This window comes from Netta rufina (genome assembly GCF_964035555.1).
Source record: "Netta rufina genome assembly, chromosome: 3".
NCBI lineage: Eukaryota > Metazoa > Chordata > Aves > Anseriformes > Anatidae > Netta > Netta rufina.
Window position 1 is genome coordinate 82,424,680 of NC_140125.1, and position 19,378 is coordinate 82,444,057.

General features: G+C 36.7%; 1 protein-coding gene across 2 annotated transcripts in view; it reads left to right on the plus strand.

Annotated features, from left to right (window-relative positions):
* LAMA2 (laminin subunit alpha 2) overlaps nucleotides 1-19,378 on the plus strand; it is a 388,723-nt gene that overhangs the window by 278,806 nt on the left and 90,539 nt on the right. For both annotated transcript variants that reach the window (XM_084284185.1, XM_084284186.1), the window contains 4 exons: nucleotides 9,153-9,295; nucleotides 9,828-9,926; nucleotides 15,832-15,943; nucleotides 18,912-19,074. In XM_084284185.1, coding sequence (XP_084140311.1) covers nucleotides 9,153-9,295; nucleotides 9,828-9,926; nucleotides 15,832-15,943; nucleotides 18,912-19,074 — 517 coding nt within the window. The remainder of the gene's footprint in view (nucleotides 1-9,152; nucleotides 9,296-9,827; nucleotides 9,927-15,831; nucleotides 15,944-18,911; nucleotides 19,075-19,378) is intronic.

The following is a 19,378-nucleotide window of genomic DNA, read 5'->3' on the forward strand; positions in this document are numbered from 1 at the left end:
TTTTTTTTTTTTTTTTTTTTTCCCTCAAGGCCATCATTGTGTACTTTAAAATATAACACAGATCCAGATCCACTAAGCTATACTATACTTTTATTCTGTGCATCTTTGAACATATTGAGAGGGAACAATTAACTAGTTTTAATGTTTTATCTGATTTTTATCTGCTATAGAATTTCAATTTTTTTTTCCATTTTATTGGGGTTTTGGCCTGTGAGAGGTGCCTGTAACATCAAGGCATATACCTTGATGTGGTATATACCTTTCAAGGCATATACCATATCATAAAATGATATCTTTTTTTTTTTTTTTTTTTTTTTTTTTCAACAGAAAGCAGTCAGTCTTTACCTAAATACCCAGAGATTTGAGAGGTCCACATTTCTCTTAATATTAAAATCAACTAGTAAACTAGTACAGCTCAGCTCAAGCAAATTGCAAACAATTTACAAATTGGAAAAACAGAAAGAAAACAACAACAACAACAACAACAAAAAACAAGAAGTGCTAAAAAATAGCTGAAGGTATCACGTCACTCAAGAGTTAAATGTGTGGCTTTTTTGAGTGGATGAGCAAGAAGACAGGAAGACTTCAAGTCTGGGGCTACAGAGCACAGAACATGTTTTCACTTAACTTAATGGTTGTGATCAGCTCTCCCATAGTGATTGGGTCTGAGCAGAACTAGGCTTCTAAATGGGTCTACCAAATTTAGTGCTCACATTAGTCCCGATTCAGAGGTACAACGCTTCTTTGAAAATGAATAGAGAAATTACTGGGAATATCTACGTTTACACTTTTCCATATTATTAGTAATATAGAAAGCATCAGTTCGTTGATGAAAAGCTTAGAGTACTTAAGGAAAAAAACTTCCAGGGTCCTTCAGTGTGATGCAGTTTAGGACTTAATACTGAACTATCATATATCTTTATTTCAAACTACAGCAAAATGAATGCAAATAGAGTAAGTAGCTACTTTCCTGAAATAACTACACTTTCAATTCTATTTCATGGCTTATTTGTCAAGAAGTGTAATCATGAGTTAAGTCCATAGCTGTCACAGCTACAACACTTTAAGAGAAGGAAACTGTTTTCTGCAGTGGTATCTAAATGAAAATTACTTAACTTTTTCAGCATCCTGAATATCTGTTAGAGTAATACCAGGACTAGCAAACGTTTTCAGCCTTAGGCACTCCTCAGTTTGTGTTTTGTTGGTTATTGACCTTATCAGCATTCTTAAAACAGACTTTTGGATATCCAGGGTTGCGGAGTTCTTCATTGTACAAAACAGCTTAAGTGCAAGTTTTCATTTATAGTGGTTTTCCAGTTTGTTAATCAGACTGTTTCATTGTGTGGATAATATGGTTAAAAATCTCACTATGAATGGGAAAAGCTGTGTGCGGGCAAATCCAATTTTCCACCTTTGTGCTTTAAAAGCTGTGTCCTGTTATAATTTCAGATTTAACTGCAACATAATCATGTGGTGGTGTTAAAATGTATCTGCACTACCTGTAGCAGCCTTTTTACTTCAACTAGATAACTGATTTTCATCTGAAAAACAATCCTTTGGATTGTTGGCAATAACCAACAAACAATCCTTTGGATTGTTTTTCACAGCAAAAAACAAGTCATTGTGCTATAGAGAGCCATTAGAAACAGAATCGCAGAATGGTTTGGGTTGGATGAGACCTTAAAGACCATCAAGTGCCAACCCTCCTGCCATGGGCAGGGACACCTCCCACCAGATCAGGTTGCCCAAAAGCCCCATCCAACCTGGCCTTGAACACTTCTAGGGATGGGGCACCCACAGCTTCTCTGGGCAACCTCTTCCAGGGTTTCATTACATCTTTTGAGGAAACACTGAAATTTTCCTACATTACTTGCATAACATTTCTTTGTTCCAATCTGAATTTAATGCAACTAAAGATTAGATCTTGTATAAAACATATTTTTACTTTTATGTATCAACCACTTCCAAAATACTCAGTAAATTATTTTCTGACTAGCTTCAGTTGTAATGAAACCTAAATGGTAATAATAATAGTGATTAAGTAATTTAATGTGCAGAAAATTAATGCCATATGTAGAATCCTGTTTGCATTCCATATTTCAAATGAACTGTAAGCATGTATCTACTTGTGCTCATTTGCAGAGTTTCATTTCAAATACTGGTGCGATTGCTTTGTAGCTGTCACAAGTGCAAAGAGCCCCAAGTTAGGTAGCAAAATGGTCTAGCTTAATGAAAATACATACAAATACAATCATCAATTTTTGAATAAATGTAGTTGTAAGTAATACAAAACATAGTGTGGTTAAGCTGTATAATGTTATGTTTAATATTTAGGAAAGTGGAAACTGATTTTTGAATATTTAGCGTAGAACAAGCATTTGAATAATGAATTTTTGGCAAATTCTATCAAAGGTCATACTACACAAAATTATATAAAAGCTAAGGAATGCATATTTAAATCCAATTAGAGGGAGAATTTATGCACAATGTTGTAATCTATTATTGTTTAAATATAACATTTAAATTTCCATATATCCCTTATCATAAGTATTCTAAAGGTTTTAGTGCAAAAATTTGCAGTGAAAAGACATAAAAAGACTCAAAGGAGCCAGAATGTTCATTAAAATCTTCTATTTTTGATATAGCTGAAAATCTGAATTACTAAGTTCTTGCTGTTTTTTCTTAACTTGTCATTTTTCAGTTGCTCAGTGCATACAATTTTTCAATACTGTTTTATAACAGTTATATTTTAGAAAACTACAGGTAGAATGGAAAGATAATATATCTTTTAAAAGCCCTTACAAAGGGGAAGAATTGTTTACTGCTAAATAACAATGGAAAGATAATTATAGGTGAATGGCACAGGCAGAATTTACTGTCCATTATTTTCGTAGAACAAAACAGTGTTGTTTTCTCTTATGTGCAATTATAGGATAGAAAGTGATATCCAAAAGGGAGACTTTATTTTAAGAGGTTATGCAAGGGTTTGAGTGGTCTGCTATACATCATAAAAATCCTAAATTTTTGCATTAGTATGGTTAATAACTGGATTATTTCTCCAGCTAAAGTAACCAGATCATCATGTACTCATAATATTCTGCTGATGAAGTCTTCCTTGTAATTTTTGGTCTAAAGTAATCCACTTCTTAGACCTGGTTTCTCTTCTGTATTGAAACAGTCAGTAGTCAATAGAAAAATTAGTAATGGTTGCAAGCTGATTTTAATAATACTGGCAACATCCTTGCTTAATTTCAAATATGACAGAAGTTCTCCCAAATCTTCTCTAACACTTACAGATTTTGATTTTTATCTGTAAGTACAAATGAACTGTCTTCTAAGCAATTGGTGCCAGCTTATGCATCACTGTCATATTTACTGTAATAAATATACCTCAGTGTTCATTCCGATGAAAGTTATCAACAAGCAATTGCTGACTGCCCTATACTCACCACAGGACTGAAGACATTAGTTTTCTTACTTAAGCCCAATAGTTCCAATCTAGAACGCAGGTGAGTTGTATGATGAACAGGGTGTATGTATGATACCTCAGTTCATCTACATACCTAGTGTGTTCAGGGAGGCTATCACTGAGCCATGTTTTGCATATGCATACCAGAATTATGTAAACAAGCCAAAGCACCCAGTGCTTTTTCTTTACCCTTTCCAGAGAGCTTTGACCTTAGCCAGATAAAGTGGAAAGGAGCTATAAAGGGGGCTGGATGAAACCTGTAGCAATTGTGCATTTTCTTATATTAGTACTTCTCTGGTGTGTTTTTTGTTATACCCTGTGACATTCCACTTCACTTCAGTTGTAGAGTGTAGTACATAAAATGAAGAACCATAGATTGCAGTGCTGTCAGAACAATGACTGTGCTTGCTACTGTGCAGTGTTCAGGGGAAAAAAAAAAAATCATAGTGAGAACTTCAAGGCTTTATTGTTAAACATATGGCAAGTCAGTACTCACCTTCTGAATGCTTTCAGGGCACTAGTCGTAACTACAATGGGGACTTACAGAAAACTTTGGCTTCGATATTTTGAGCTCAGTTGCAACACAAAGCAGAACCATTCCTTAGATGCTTCTGTCATAATTTTTTGTCAAGAAAGAGAAAAAAAAAGAAAAAAAAAGAAAAAAAAAGAAAAGCATTCAGTTTGCTTCTGCTATATGAAATTAAAGAGGAACAGCAATCAATCATGACCTAGTGAGATCAAGCAGTTATTTAATTGTTAGGAATTTTTCCTTAACTCAGTCTTGTGAAAAAAAAAAAAAATTGGACCTTCAGTCATGCTGCAGTCAACAAACTTACATCTTTAAAAAATTTAATCTTCATTATTGGAATAAGGAGAAAATTACACAACCAGACAAAGATGGACGAGATTCTTTTTATACCAGGTCTCAGACACTTAACTATAGTACTTCAAGTAGACTGGTACTTGCAAGGAGAGGGAGTTTTTCCCAGCTGCACCCAGGATAAAGAGAGAGCTTCTAGTCACTGATCCTCATAGAAACAATATTTTCCTTCTAACATAGGCAATAGCTACATGATCACAGTTCTCCCAAATTCAGCATTAGGCAGAGATGCTGTCTTTGTCAGAGGCACATCCTGAAGAATCTGTGAAAATGAGTATGTCCTAGCTCCCACACAGTCCTCAATTCAGCAGGAGCTAGGAGCTTCTTATTTCAAGCCTTCACAGAGTGATCTGGAAAGGATAATGTATGTAACACCAGATCTATGAAGCATTGGCCTAGCTTCTGCTCTGTTGTGTGTCTAACAGGATCTGTGAGCCCACATGGCACAGAGGTCTTAAACTTCCCGTTGCACTCACAACAGTTCCGTTGTCTGCGTGAGTTCAGTAAAGGACTGACACCCCTACTTGACATGGAAGCTGATAAGATATCAGTTGTCCCCCCTCCCCCCCCCCCCACACACACACCTTTTTTCTTTATTATTATTTGGTGTTTTATTCTTCTTGTTTTGTTTTCATTTAGTTTTGGTTTTGATACGTGAGTTCCTGTTGAGTTTAGACCCACATCCCAATGTCTTTTGCCGTTCTCAAGCACTATATAAACCTAACTAGTACCGGTCCATATCAGAACCAGCAAATGTGGCTTTATAAACAACAAAGGTTTGAAATAAACCTGAGGCAGAACTTTAGACCCTGATCTGGAGCTGAATTTGCCTAGATTTTGGAGTGAAGATACATTGATCATGCAACCCTCCTGAAACCAGCAGCAATATCAATGAAGCCAGAACCTTTAACTGCCTACTAGTGCAGTTAATAGGGCAGTTACCCCCTACTAGGGTTTTTGGGGGCTGTTGTTTGTTAACCCCAGTAGACATCTAAGCTCTACCCAGCAGCTCCCCCGCTCTTCCCCCCCCCTCCACCCCAGTGTGATAGGGAAGAGAATTGGATGGGTAAAACCAAGAAAACACATGGGCTCAGACAGTTTAATAGGTTAGTTTAATAGGCCAAGCAAAACTGCTTGTGCAAGCAGACCAAAGTGAGGAATCCATTTCTAATCAGCATGCAGGTGTTCAGCCATTCCCAGGAAGGCAGGGCTTCATTATACATGACTGTTACTTGGGAAGACAAACAGCATAACTCCAAATGTCTCCCCCTTCTTCCTTCTTTCCTTCAGCTTTTATTGCTGAGCACAATGACACCTGATAAGAAATAACCAGTTGGGGTCAGCTGTTCTGCCTGTGTTTTCCTCCCCAGTTCTTGCCCACCCCTAGCCTCCTTGCTGGGGGGCAGTGAGAGAAACAGAGAAGGACTTGATGCTGTGCAAGCACTGCTCAGCAACAGTTAAAACATGGACATATTGCCAACACTGTTTTGGTCACAAATCCAAAATGCACTACCATGAGATGCCTCAGAGAATACTGCCACTCTGACCCATCCAAAAAGGAGTACAGGGATGGAAGGAAGGTTTTTTATTATTTAGTTTTAGATTAGTGCCAAAATGGAAAAAAAAAAATAGGGTAATGGCCAAAAGCTTAATGAGACTAATGAGCGTTCAGTGTTTGTGATGCAACAGGAAACTAACAATGAAGCATCAATAGCTATCATAAGTTCAACCTCACATCAGAGATTTCAGGGTTTCCCTTACATCCTAGAATCATTTAATGGTTTTGGTTGGAAGGGACCTTAAAAGACCATCCAGTTCCACCCCCTTGCCATGGGCAGGGACACCTCCCACCAGACTAGGTTGCCCAAAGCCTCATCTAACCTGGCCTTGAATACTTCTAGGGATGGGGCATCCACAGCTCCTCTGGGCAACCTGTTCCAGTGCCTCACCATCCTCTGAGTAAAGAATTTCCTCCTAATGTCTAACCTAAAACTACGGTCTTTTAGTTTATAGCCATTATGTCTTGTCCTATCACTACACTCAGCATGTCTTCATACGGGAGGTTCTCCAGCCCTCTGATCAGCTTCATGGCCCTCCTCTGGAATTATTCTAATATGTACATGTCTGTCTTGTGCCGGGGGCCCCAGAACAGAACACAGTACTCCAGGTGGGGTCTCACAAGAGCAGAGCAGAGGGGGGGAATCACCTCACTGGACATGCTTCTTTTGGCGCAGCCAAAAAGAACACAGGTACAGTTGGCTTTCTGGGCTGCAAGCACACATAAAAATAACCTAGTCATTATGCAGATGCAGTGTGTATCTTATGCACTTTAACAATAATAAATGTATTAAAGAGAAATCCTGTTAGATAATCACCCTACCGGAGGAACATATTGTGGCTCTATCACTTAATTCCTTTATTGAACATTATCTTCTCCTTGTAAGATGGAATAAGTCCATAAAATTGCAGCGTCTCTTACTATTTGATCAATTATTTCTTTAAATAACATTTCTTTAGCGTGCAAACTTTGGAGATGCTTCTCACAAGAGGTAAGACAGAATCCTTTACAGGGCTTCCTGTGCATGGGAAAGTGCGGTGAAAATGGAAAACGCAATAATATCCATTAGTTGCTTGCTGCAATGTTGTAATATTGACTGCATGATTTGCCTCTTACATGCTTGCAGTGTTGTAATGATCTAAATTTAGTGCTGCATTACTTAATATTAGATACAAATTTATCCTGACAGTTTTATAGATAAAAAACACAGAAAAATTTAGTCTCATAAAATATAGTCATGCTCTTGAATTATTTGCCATAGCTCCAGTTCAATTCAGACTGTGTACTGGTGTAGCTTAGTCCTGTCTCATATACTCAGCTGTGGTCCTTGCTTGATATAGCTCCTCTCTTCTACCTGTTTTTTTATACTGAATGTTCACAGCACACTTACCAGTTTACTCATTGAGAATACTTCATATCTTCATAAGTTTTCTTTTTTATTTTATTTATTGGTGTGAATTGAGTTTGTCCTTAACACATAACAATTTTTTAGCATTTCATTACCATCTGCTTGGACAATTTTTAGGATAAATAGATTTACCTTGTTTAATAAGTGAAAAGCAATGCATCAGAATAATTAAAAAAAAAAAAAAAGGCAAAAAAAACTCTTCAGCTCTAAGTTCACTTTTTTTTTTTTGCATTCTGCAAAATGTTTATCATGTTACCTACCTCCTTGGCCAGCTACAGAAGAGATGTTCATCATATAAAGCAGTCAGTTTGCTATAAAATTTGCATTTCCTCTGGTTCTCTGGAACTTCTAAAAACAAACAAGAGCTGGGGTGGCATTTATTTATTTATTTCCTGTAGAAACATATAAAGTGTAATGTATCATGCCCACACTTAATGAGTACAGAGAAGTTCCAGTTCAGATTATGTAACAAAATACTGAGAAATAGGAGGAAGAAGTCTGCAAATGAAAGCAATGAAAGTGCAAAAGGAAGCCTTAAAATAACAGTATCTGATGTTCTGCACCCACTTTTTACTGCAGTAATCCAGCATATATCTTGTCTCCTTTTTAATCATCATGTGAGTTTCATGGTGTAATAAACTAGTACTCTTTATTCTTCCTTACTCTGTATCTCACTCAGATTTTCACTATATTGAACAGCCAACCTACAGAATAAGAAACAGATAATTGTGACTGAAAACTTTAAAGAACAGAAAAGAATTAATATACATGAACAATAGAATTCAGGGAAAAAAAGCACTTCCCTGTTGAAAATTACTTACCATCTTCTGCAAATAAATACATGTTGTTTGGTGGTTTTTTTAGCCATTGAGCTGCCTAGCAGCATTGAGAGAAATAATTACATACTTGTAAAATTTTAGGTACAACCCTCCATGTCTCTTCACCAGAGAATCTGTTCATCACCAGAGAATTTGTTGTTTCACAGTTCACTCTACCTCCTGAGATGTTGTTTTGCTTTGCCAGTCATATGTAGCATCTTTATGCATGGAAACAGGAAGTCATTCCCACAACTGCTTTCTAAAGGATGAAGAATTTTCCTCTTTGTAGCATAAACTGTACAAGACTTTGAGTTATGAGAATATCTTGTGTTAACAGAAATCAAGGGGGGGATGCAAACTCCTTTTGGCATACATAGCACAAACCAGTATTTTTCATGCTAAAGAGTATTTTCAAGGAAGAGTATTTGCAAGGAAACTTACATGAAAAATATAAGCTGGTTAGTGAAAGGAGGTAGGGAAAAACATTTCTTAAAAGAAAACTATCAGTATTTTTACCTTGACTCTTTCTACTGTCTGCATTACAAGTTAAGCATGCTTGGCCATGCTGTTATTGACTGTAAAGTATGCAAATTGTAAGATTTCTAGAGTTCTTCTTATGTTCAAATCCATAAATGTACTGTAGATTTTAAAGTGCTCCTAGATTTTCCAAATTACCTGTCCACCTTTCTCAGACTTCCTCCAAATTGCTTGTCTAATGTACGATTTTATATGGGCTAGTCTGTAATGGGCAACATTAATTTTTTCCTCTTTTTATGAGGTAAGCTTACCAGTTTTGCTCTTTTTGTTTTATATTTTACTGTCCATTACCAAATCCCAAGCAATAACTTCTTTCCCAGCTGCTGTCTCTACTTCCTATCACACTGTGCTTTTGGGGTACATTATCTGAAATGAGCATTACCTTTCAAACAATTTTAGGTTATTCCATAAAATATTTCTAACTCAAACATATATCTTAAACGTTTATCAGAAATAAATCAGCTTTGCTGTTCTTCCCCCAGCTTGCGATGATGAATGTACAGGACTCCTTCTCAGTGACCTGGATCAGCTAAACCAGATGATCATGAGTGTTAACCTGAGTGGTCCACTGCCTGCTCCATATAAATTGTTGTATGGTTTTGAGAACACGACACAGGAATTAAAGGTACCTACCTTTATAATACATAAGCAAAGATCATGTATTCACATACAATCATGCTCCAGTATAACTGTATTTATCTGTCCAAAAATACAGCCATAAGTGTAGAGAATTGAGAGAAGAATAATTTAAGATTTAATTATTTCAAACTTGTTCTAATTAGTAAATAGCTATTACAATTATTTATTTTGGCTTATTTTAATATGTAAATCTTGCAGCAATAATTCATTTGTGTACACGTATGTAAGCAATTATGCTGTAGGCACATAAAAAGTGATGTTTCATACACATAAAATAGTGTTCATGCTAGTTGTCCAGAAAGCAGATACACATTTTATATGTGATATGTTGCCTAATTTTTGGCTTTCCACTAAGATATGTAAAGCTGTCAAGAGTCCTGAGAAAAATACATTGGATGGATATGACAAAAGGGAATTGCATACAGTAACAAAAAGGAAATTTTTCCTGTTTCTTCTCTACAATAGTTGGAAGCACTGAGATACGGATTTTTACTTTCACTCTCCTCTTCCCCCAACAGCATTTGCTTTCACCTCAGCGTGCTCCAGAGAGACTTCTTCAGCTAGCACAGGAAAATCTGGATACCTTGGTGACAGAAATGGATGAACTACTGACAAGAGTAAGTCTGTGATCACGTTGGGGTCTATGGGCTTGGTTAAAGCTGTATAATGACGGAAATATCCTGAATATGAATTAAACATGAATGAATAGATGAATTATAAGATGCAGTTTCAGTATTTGAAATGGCAGCAAGTCCTCTAATAACATATTTTTTGTGGGCCAATACATTGAGATATATTTTCTGTAAAACTTTATAATGTAGGTAAGAGCTCATACAGAGCACAAAAGAATGATCTTATTTGGAAAATCTGAGACTAAAGGAAATAGAGGTCTTGATACAGCATTCATTAGCTTTCTCTTAACATCAGCTAGAGGTTATATTACAAACCCAACAGTAACTAAGCCGTGTGATTACCACACAGTTGCTCACATGGCTGGAGTCCTTCTTTGACTGGCTAAGACTTTTGGAAAGCAGGCTCCCTGATTCCCTTCTTTTTCTTCTGAATGTTAATATGGTCTCTCGTATGGCTATCTGCTTTCTGCATCAACAACATCATCTCCTCATACTCTGTTTCAAATATTCTGAGTCTGACTGTATCAAGATAGTTCTCATTCTGTTTCTCTTGCAAGATGGTCTTTCACAGTACAGGTAAACTAGCTTCACTCAGTTACTTATTGCCCAGCCAACTCAAGCCCATTGTAGGAATAGTTTTCATGTTTGGAGTCTTGTTTTCCACTTTTCTTGTTTTCCATTTTTAGGTTATCTTCTGTGCTGTCTGGTTTCTTCAGGAGCTGTAGAGGAAATGGTAGCCTAGGTTGATGCACTAATTTTAAGGAAATTTTATAGCAAGCTAGTGAATGTCTCTGGTTTAGCAAATAACTTGTCATTAAGAGTCAACGAATGAAGTAATTCAAATGAGAATAATATTTAAAGGGAGAATTCAAATATTGCAGTGTGTGTTTATTGTGCATTATATAATTCATTTATGAAGAAAGCGATAGGTTTTTGGATTTCAATCGATGTGCGATTTACTCTTTTTATTATGAAAGTTTTATTTCAGTATAGACCTTTATTTGGTCAGAAAGACATCGTCTAAGAAAATAATATAAATTGCGCCACCTAGTGGACAAAAAGTAGGGCAATGGACCAGCCACGATAAAAACACAGCTGTCCCAAAGGCATTAATGTAACAGACTAGCAAAACTCATGTTCATAAGTAGGTGCTTCCCTGCATTAAAATAATGAAACAAGCAAAACACTGATTACTGTATACACCTGAGAGAATTTACCTATCCCCCCTGTAGTTTTAGCATTCTGTCTTAAAATTGTTCATGCCTTGCAGAACCAAAATTCTCAAAGAAATTGGTTTGTTTATGTGCATTATATTCAATTTTGACGAACTCCATGAAACCTTGAGAGGATAAGAAAACATCTGTATTGTATGTATATATGCACGCTCATATGTGTATGTATACATACCTCCACACACATATATGCATACGAGTGTATGTATGTGAGCATAAAGAAAGATTGCTAAATCAAGGCAGGTTTTTAACTCATGACAGCCCTACAGACAGGGAAAATTATATTTCTTGTATTAATTATTAAGATTATTAATTAATAATTAATTATTAAGATTTTTCAATCTTAAGCTAATAATTTTTTCCTTCGCACAGTTGTTCTTTTTAATATCCTTTTCCAATTACCACCTGCACCCCCTGCCCAATACAATGAAAATTAAATAAATTTCAATCCTGCATGGAGAATACCTAAAATATGTTGCAAATTCTGAATTTCTATGGACTAGTCTTAAAAGGGAAAACATTCAGAATGTGATCTTAGGGAGTTTAGCATGGTAGACAGATTAACACCACTTCCATTTCTGCAGTTTTCCCTTGTTGTAACTAGTAAGTTGGCTTATGATTTCCATTTTTCATATGGAGAATACATGTAGTTAATTCGACTGGACTTTAGTTTTTATTTTGAGGACTATCACATGGTGCTAAGTCCTACACTTATCTTTCTATATTTGTAAATAGGATCAATGTACCAAAAAGAAGAGTGGATCCTGATGTAGCACATTGAAGTCTCATTTTTATGTGAAGATATAGCTGAATACTATGTAACGGCTAGTATGACTATAACTAGCAAACTTTCTGCACAAATCTCACTAGAGGCTCACTAGACTTTTCCAAGTGAAACCAGTAGTGATAAGGATAAAGGCTGATGAAGATTAGTGAAGACACTTTTTACCATGAGGAAAAATTTCTACACATTTTAAGACAAAATGTAGAAGACAACAGTATTTTCTCACTACAAAACTTTTCAACAAGTCATCTCTTCCATTGGTGCAGCTTTTTTATTTTTCCTCATCATATTCTTTGTTTCATTCACTGCCAAATTGTACTACGTATTCTCTACAAGAAGATCCTCTTCTCTTGCTCTTAAACTGATTACATTCTTACATACTTGCATATGCATTTCTACATCTACCACCTGAGGTAGACGTCAGATTTTTCACATCCTATTAGCCCACTACTTTAGTCAAATACACCTTCTAATGGGGTACCTTCAGAGACTTCAGGAAAGTCAGGGATCAGAATCACTTCCTTTTAATTGAAATACTTCTTTTGACTGTAAACTTCTTCATTTCTCCTATACCGTTGAATTCCTTGAGCTCATAAATTTGTGGAAGTAGCTGGCAATAGTTAGAAGCATTTAGAAGGTGATTCAAGACCTTCTATCTATACAGAGAGTTATGAGTTTGCCCTCCTTTTGTGGTCTGCGGCAATGTGGTCTCATCTAGTTGTTTTACCAGATTTCCATGATGGAGATCTCTGTTATGCCAACAGGTCTCACTTGTGTCCATACTTCTCAAAAATTCATTCCAAACCTTGCTCTGGACTCAGTCTTTGTGACTTTTATTCCTCCCCCAGAAAAAGATTGTTGTGCGTCTTTAAACTTAGTAGCTGAATTCTGACTTTATGGAAATGATGAACTGTAGTAAACTGAATATGTAGCGAATGAGTAGGACTTTATTAACTAATGGAAACATTTAATTATCCATAGAATGGCTAGGTACAATGTGAAAGATACTTGCCATTTAACTTGGTTTATGGAGTTAATGCTAGACCAGAAAATGAAGTGAAAGGTTATTTTTCAGCAAAGCAAATTATGGCTAAATACAGAAAGCAGACAGTAGGACTGGATGGGATTTAAGTACTAAAGAGAACTGTCACAGAGAGAAAATGGAAACAGTTTGATGGCAGATTAATGTGTATGAAAATTTAGTGCCTGCCATTCAGTCATAAATATTGAAAGCTTAAAGTGCCCAATTGGAATTAATACGAATGTGGAAAAAGTAATCAAAAATGAGAAAAGTCTATGTAAGTTATAGAACACCATTTGTAGTAAAGTACTTAGAAATATTGTAGAATATAATACAAGTGAATGGGAAAATTCTAAGAAAATATAAGACAAAGAATAAAAGGCTCATTGTGGAGGATGGGACAATAAATAATAAGGTAGTTCTCAATTACATGAAGAATGAAATGACATCAGAGATGCAAAGCTGGATTAAAGCAGTGGTCCATCAAGACCATTCTGTATTTTTGCCTTTTTCCTATCCCAATTACCTTTACTACTCACTTTGACAATATTTCAGCTCTGTATCCAGACAGATAAAGGAGTTTTGTAATTCTTAGCAGAAGTGACCAATAACGTGATCAAAGCTGTATAACTATGAAAAGCCATGTTTTTCAACTGACACATGGATAAAAATACAACCATCTTCCCCCCGTCTAATACAGGTTGCTAGTTCTTCCTCTGTCATTCTATTTACCTCAAACATTTTCATATAAATTATTCGCACAGTAACCACTCTGAAGTAGACCAAAATTGTAAGTGGTATGATAGTGCCGGGGATTTCATTTCAGGAACCCAGCTGTCCTGATGTGTCTTGAGGGCTTCCATGTAGAAGCTAATCAGGCAATGTGTTAAATGTGATGCTATCTCTCTTTGACTATTAATGAAATAGATTTCTGGTAACAGAAAATATTACCAGAACAAATGTTACCAGTACAGCTCAAGTAAGAGAATCACAGAATCACAGAATTTCTAGGTTGGAAGAGACCTCAAGATCATCGAGTCCAACCTCTGACCTAACGCTAACAGTCCCCACTAAACCATATCCCTAAGCTCTGCATCTAAACGTCTTTTGAAGACTTCCAGGGATGGTGACTCCACCACTTCCCTGGGCAGCCTGTTCCAATGCCTAACAACCCTTTCAGTAAAGAAGTTCTTCCTAACATCCAGCCTAAAATTCCCCTGGCGCAACTCGTCCTGTCACCAGGCACGTGGGAGAACAGACCAACCCCCACCTCGCTACAGCCTCCTTTAAGGTATCTGTAAAGAGCGATAAGGTCGCCCCTGAGCCTCCTCTTCTCCAGGCTGAACAAGCCCAGCTCCCTCAGCCACTCCTCATAGGACTTGTTCTCCAGGCCCCTCACCAGCTTCGTCGCCCTTCTCTTGACCCGCTCAAGCACCTCAATGTCCTTCTTGTAGCGAGGGACCCAAAACTGAACACAGTACTCGAGGTGCGGCCTCACCAGAGCTGCGTACAGGGGGATGTTCACCTCCCTAGCCCTGCTGGCCACACTGTTTCTTATGCAAGCCAGGATGCTGTTGGCCTTTTTGGCCACCTGAGCACACTGCTGGCTCATATTCAGCCAACTATCAACTATCACTCCCAGGTCCTTCTCTGCCTGGCAGCTCTCCAACCACTCATCTCCCAGCCTGTAGCTCTGCTTGGGGTTATTGCGCCCCAGGTGCAGGACCCGGCACTTGGCCTTGTTAAACTTCATGCAGTTGACCTCAGCCCATCGGTGCAGCCTATCCAGATCCTCCTGCAGAGCCTTCCTACCCTCAAGCAGATCGACATGAGAAGCTCATTTTGAATTATTAACCTCCTAGCCATTTCCCACAGACTGAAAAGGTCATAATGCTGTGCTTATAGGTATTTCTTGGGAGTACAATCTGGACAGTCAGAACCCAAACACTGGTGGATTGTTGTTGCTCATGCTGGTGGCTTGTTTTGTTCTATTTTTTGTTTGTTTGTTTGTTTTACTTTTGTTTGTTTGTTTGTTTATGATGCAGCTTGACAAGCTGTGTTGCTTAAAGTGGCTTTTGCATGATAAAAAATGGTTTGGTAAATAGGAATCTTGAGAGCTAAGTAGAAAGTATTAAGATGATTCCTTTCCTCAACATGTTTTCCGTTATGCAGCAGATGTCTGTCTTCATCTTGCTTCATGCTGCTTCTGTGATTCAATAAAATTATAAAGCCTTTAGTTACACAAAGCTAAAATTTTACTGAGCACCCCAATATGTTATAAACAAACCACTTCAAGCATTAAAGCTGGACAAATCTACTTCACTTTTTTCCCCCTCTCTTTCTTGGTTTCATTAATGCATAGATTTTAAATTGTTCATGCTTGTTGGCATGGGTTGTCTCTTTGAGAGCACCTCAGGGGAAGAAGCAAGGAGGTCATGATATCTGCTGCACTTTGTCAATCGTAAAATGCACAATTGTGAAATTACAGAAAGTATCTGCTGAAGAGTCTATTAAACGGTTCTGAACAATGTTTCTTTAAGCAAATTCAGTGAATTTAATCCTGTCTCTCTTTGTGTGCAGTTGCATACAACTAGAGTTTCTAAGAAACTAGAGTTTCTAAGAACCTAAAATAAAGCCTTCCAATTTCCTTTAGAAGGAAAAGGTAATAAAATTTAATTGTGTATTTGAACAGAACGTGTCATTTCTCATGCATCTGATCAATAATTCATTGATTGTCTTTTGCCTGAGGAAAGTTTTGAGCATAAATTCAGACAGTGCATACAGTTCTATATATTGCATAGCACAGCCTTGTCCTGTTTATTAATTATACTTTTCCTGAATTTGGTTCACTAGGCTACCAAGGTGACAGCAGATGGTGAGCAAACGAGGCAGGATGCTGAGAGGACTAATGACAGAGCAAAATCTCTTGGACAGTTCGTAAAAGGCATTCTCCAAGCTGCTGAAGGTACTGGAAAAAGAAAAATGTGCCCATTGTTTCTCAGGAAAACTGAATGATGGTGGAGAAGAGGGCCTGAAACACAGTGAGGAAGAGAGTTTGTCCACTGAGAAATGTCACATGATTGAAATGTTGCATTAAGAAGCAACAGTTTCTTATGAACACAGACAAGCAAAATATTGAGTATGTTCCTTCAGGATTTTCTCAGTTACTTGGGGAAAATTAGAATAAAGTGATTAACAGGGCTTTGCATTTGTTTATTTTCAAAGTTAAAAACATATATCGGTAAAAAGCTTGATGTAACTTTAGCACTTGGTACAGTAAGACTTCATCTTAATTCCTCAAAATGACTTCAAAGATGCATTACTACCTGCCATTAATGAACATCTGCTGCCTGGAAATTGTAAGTTACTACTATCCCTACCTAAGAAGTGGCATAGACCCAACTCTCTTCCACAAGGTGATTCTCGGCACTTACAAAAAACAGTAAAGACTTACAAGCAAAAGTATTGTAGATGGCTTTGAGAAGTAGAACCTAAATACTGTGTGACCTATTAAATTAGATAATGGTGGGTAAATATGAAAATGATTGGCAATCACAGTCAGTTGCTAAATATTATTATTATTTGAAAAATACTGATCTCTTCTTTCTTCAAAACTCCCAATACAGTTCTAAGTTCAGTAGAGATATGCTTCTTGCATATCTAGAGATATGCTTCTATGCAATCCATTTGGTTGAAAGGGGAAGCTTCCAATTCTGTCTAAGTACTATAAAATACATTTTATATTGCGTCTCGTGTAACACATCCCAGTACATGCCCTGTAATTGAATCAACCAGCAGTTTAAGGTATCCCTATAATGTACAACTTTGACATGAAATAAATGTCAGAAAAGTGACATGAAAAAGTAAGCAAGTTTTCAACAAGGTTTTTAAATAAAATACCAGGTTCTTCATATTTCAGTACAAAGCTGAATTTGAGAAGTCGATGATGAATTCAGGACGACAAGGGCTAAATTTGTTTTTTTGCTGCACAGAGTTTTTGCCCAGTGTTTGAAACCCATACAAAAGTTTCCTGAAGCAGGTTTAGCAATAGAAAGTATAGAGTTAGAAGATGTTGAGAGGTGAAACAAATGTATGCACTTAGAAGCAGACAAAGACTTTAAAATCAATGTGTTTGCCTAGTGGCCAAGTCAACATTTTAAGGATTGATTAAATATAGGATTCGATAGAGGATTTGAGCATAAGGACTGAAAGATACCTTCTGGGTTGCTGCATCCACTCCCTGGCTATCATAAACTTTCTAATATGCATCTTCAAAGTAGTTCCCACATATTCACCCTCTGAATAGAAGACAGTTTCAGAACTCTTTTGATAACTACAGACCTTCTAAAAACCTTATATCTAAAAATACTCATGTTTAGTTTATCATCGTGTGTTCTTCTGCCTTATTCTTTGGTGCAAATAGTTTTTTCTCTTCCTAGTGTTTCTCCTCCTTCCTCCACCTGCAACTATATTAATAGACAGGAACTGTATGCTCCTTCAGTCTATTTTTTTAACTTTGTTTTCAAAGAGTCTTAAGTCTTCTTAATTCTTCCTGTTCAAGATCATCGTCTTTCAAAAACTGAGGATAAACTTTTGCTTTATTTTGGAGCCATTTCTAGATTATTTTAAAATTATTTTAAAACTTGTTTATGAGATGAGGAGGATGGGGGGGAAAGATAAAGCTCTGTATAAATTTTCCTGAAACTAATGAAGGCTGAAATAACATGTCCATTTTCTCTTTTGAGGTAAATATTCATGGAAGCTAAATTACTATTTATTTATTCCAGATTTTAAAAAGTGAATATATGCCTATTCCTGGCCAGAGGTAACTAAGTAATGATATGTAACATAATGCATTACAAGCAAGACATGATCCTTTTAACTGAACTATAGTCTTGTTTCAGTCCTCACTACCCCACATATAACCACTCTTTAAGATTCAAGTCCCAGTTCTCACCAGCAAATTGAAAACGTTTAATTAAAGTTTTCTTCTTCGTCATTTGCTCTAAACCTACACAATGTGTCCATGAAATAGTCATTTATTTGATTGTTGGAAGACAGCTTATGATTTCTTCAATTAAGGATTTAAGATATTTGGAAGTACACATGCAACCAGGAACTTATTTCAGAGAAATTAGTTACTGAGAAGCCCACTGCATATGGAAAGGGAGCAGTACTTTTTAACATTGCAGACATAACTGATTATCATAAATCACCTACTTGCTTCTGAAAGTCTATATTCTAATATCTTATAGTGTGCTATGGTAGAAAGATTTTAGTTGGTCCTTGACTATGATACCATGTGTACAGTTTTATCAGTTATGAATAATTTAGGTATTCCAAACACATATCTTACATTCTATCCTCATGTATTCCAGCCCTCCGACTCTTTTTGTTCATTTCTGTGTATCTGCTTCTAAACACGAGCTCTCAATCTGTGAGTGTCTTTCATTCTTCTTCTCTCCCTCTCCTTACAAATTTCCCAATCGTTTATTCTTCCTAGGATTTCTAAATCTGAATGCTACAAATGAAATATTTTGAAGTACTTCAAAAGTAATTTGAAAACTAGTTTTCATTGCTTGTACAGCTTTCTCTTTATTTCTGAGAGCAATATCCCAAATTATTTACTGCTGTTTCGAAGGCTCAGTGCAAATTCTTTTTTTCAGGGGAAGGAAGATGGGAGCAATATATTTTATACTGGATATAAAGACTTCTTCATTGTAGTTATTGTGCTTAAAAGTGAGCTACAGTAAAGGTTTTGATGAGACATATAACATTTTCTCATTTGTTACTGATTAACTATCCTTTATTTTTCACAGCAGGAATAACCAGTGCAAATTGCATTTGACTTGCTGATAAGAGTTGACATGCAGATACTTATAGGTTCTTTTTGCTTCCTAACCCCGTACATATATATTTTTTGCCCCCTGCAGCTGTAAGTGAAGATGCTATAAGACTAAATGAGACACTCAGAACCCCAGACAAGACCTTGGAGAAGAGTCTCCCAGAACTGCAGAGCGAGGCCGAAAGAATGGTCACAGAATTGAGAAGTAGAAACCTACATTTTCAAGAAAGAATAGCTCAAGATGAGTTAAAGTGAGTAGAGAGAGTCTTCAGCCTCCTGGTGATAATATCTGACTCTTGTAATTGTCATCCATTCCAACCAGGTGTTCAAGCTGGGTCTTTACAGTGAAGAAAAACAGTCTAATATTTCACATCTATTAGTTTAGCATTAGCGTTTTTGGAAATGCTTACGTGAGTGGAAACCAATCCCTAGGAAATTACTTCTCTGCTCCACAGGTACCAGTAATGTTTCTAATCAAATTCTAAGCAATTTTTCTCAGTTTGTATTTAGCTTCTACTTCAGACCTGGTAAAGGGTTTTAGTGCCAAGACACTTG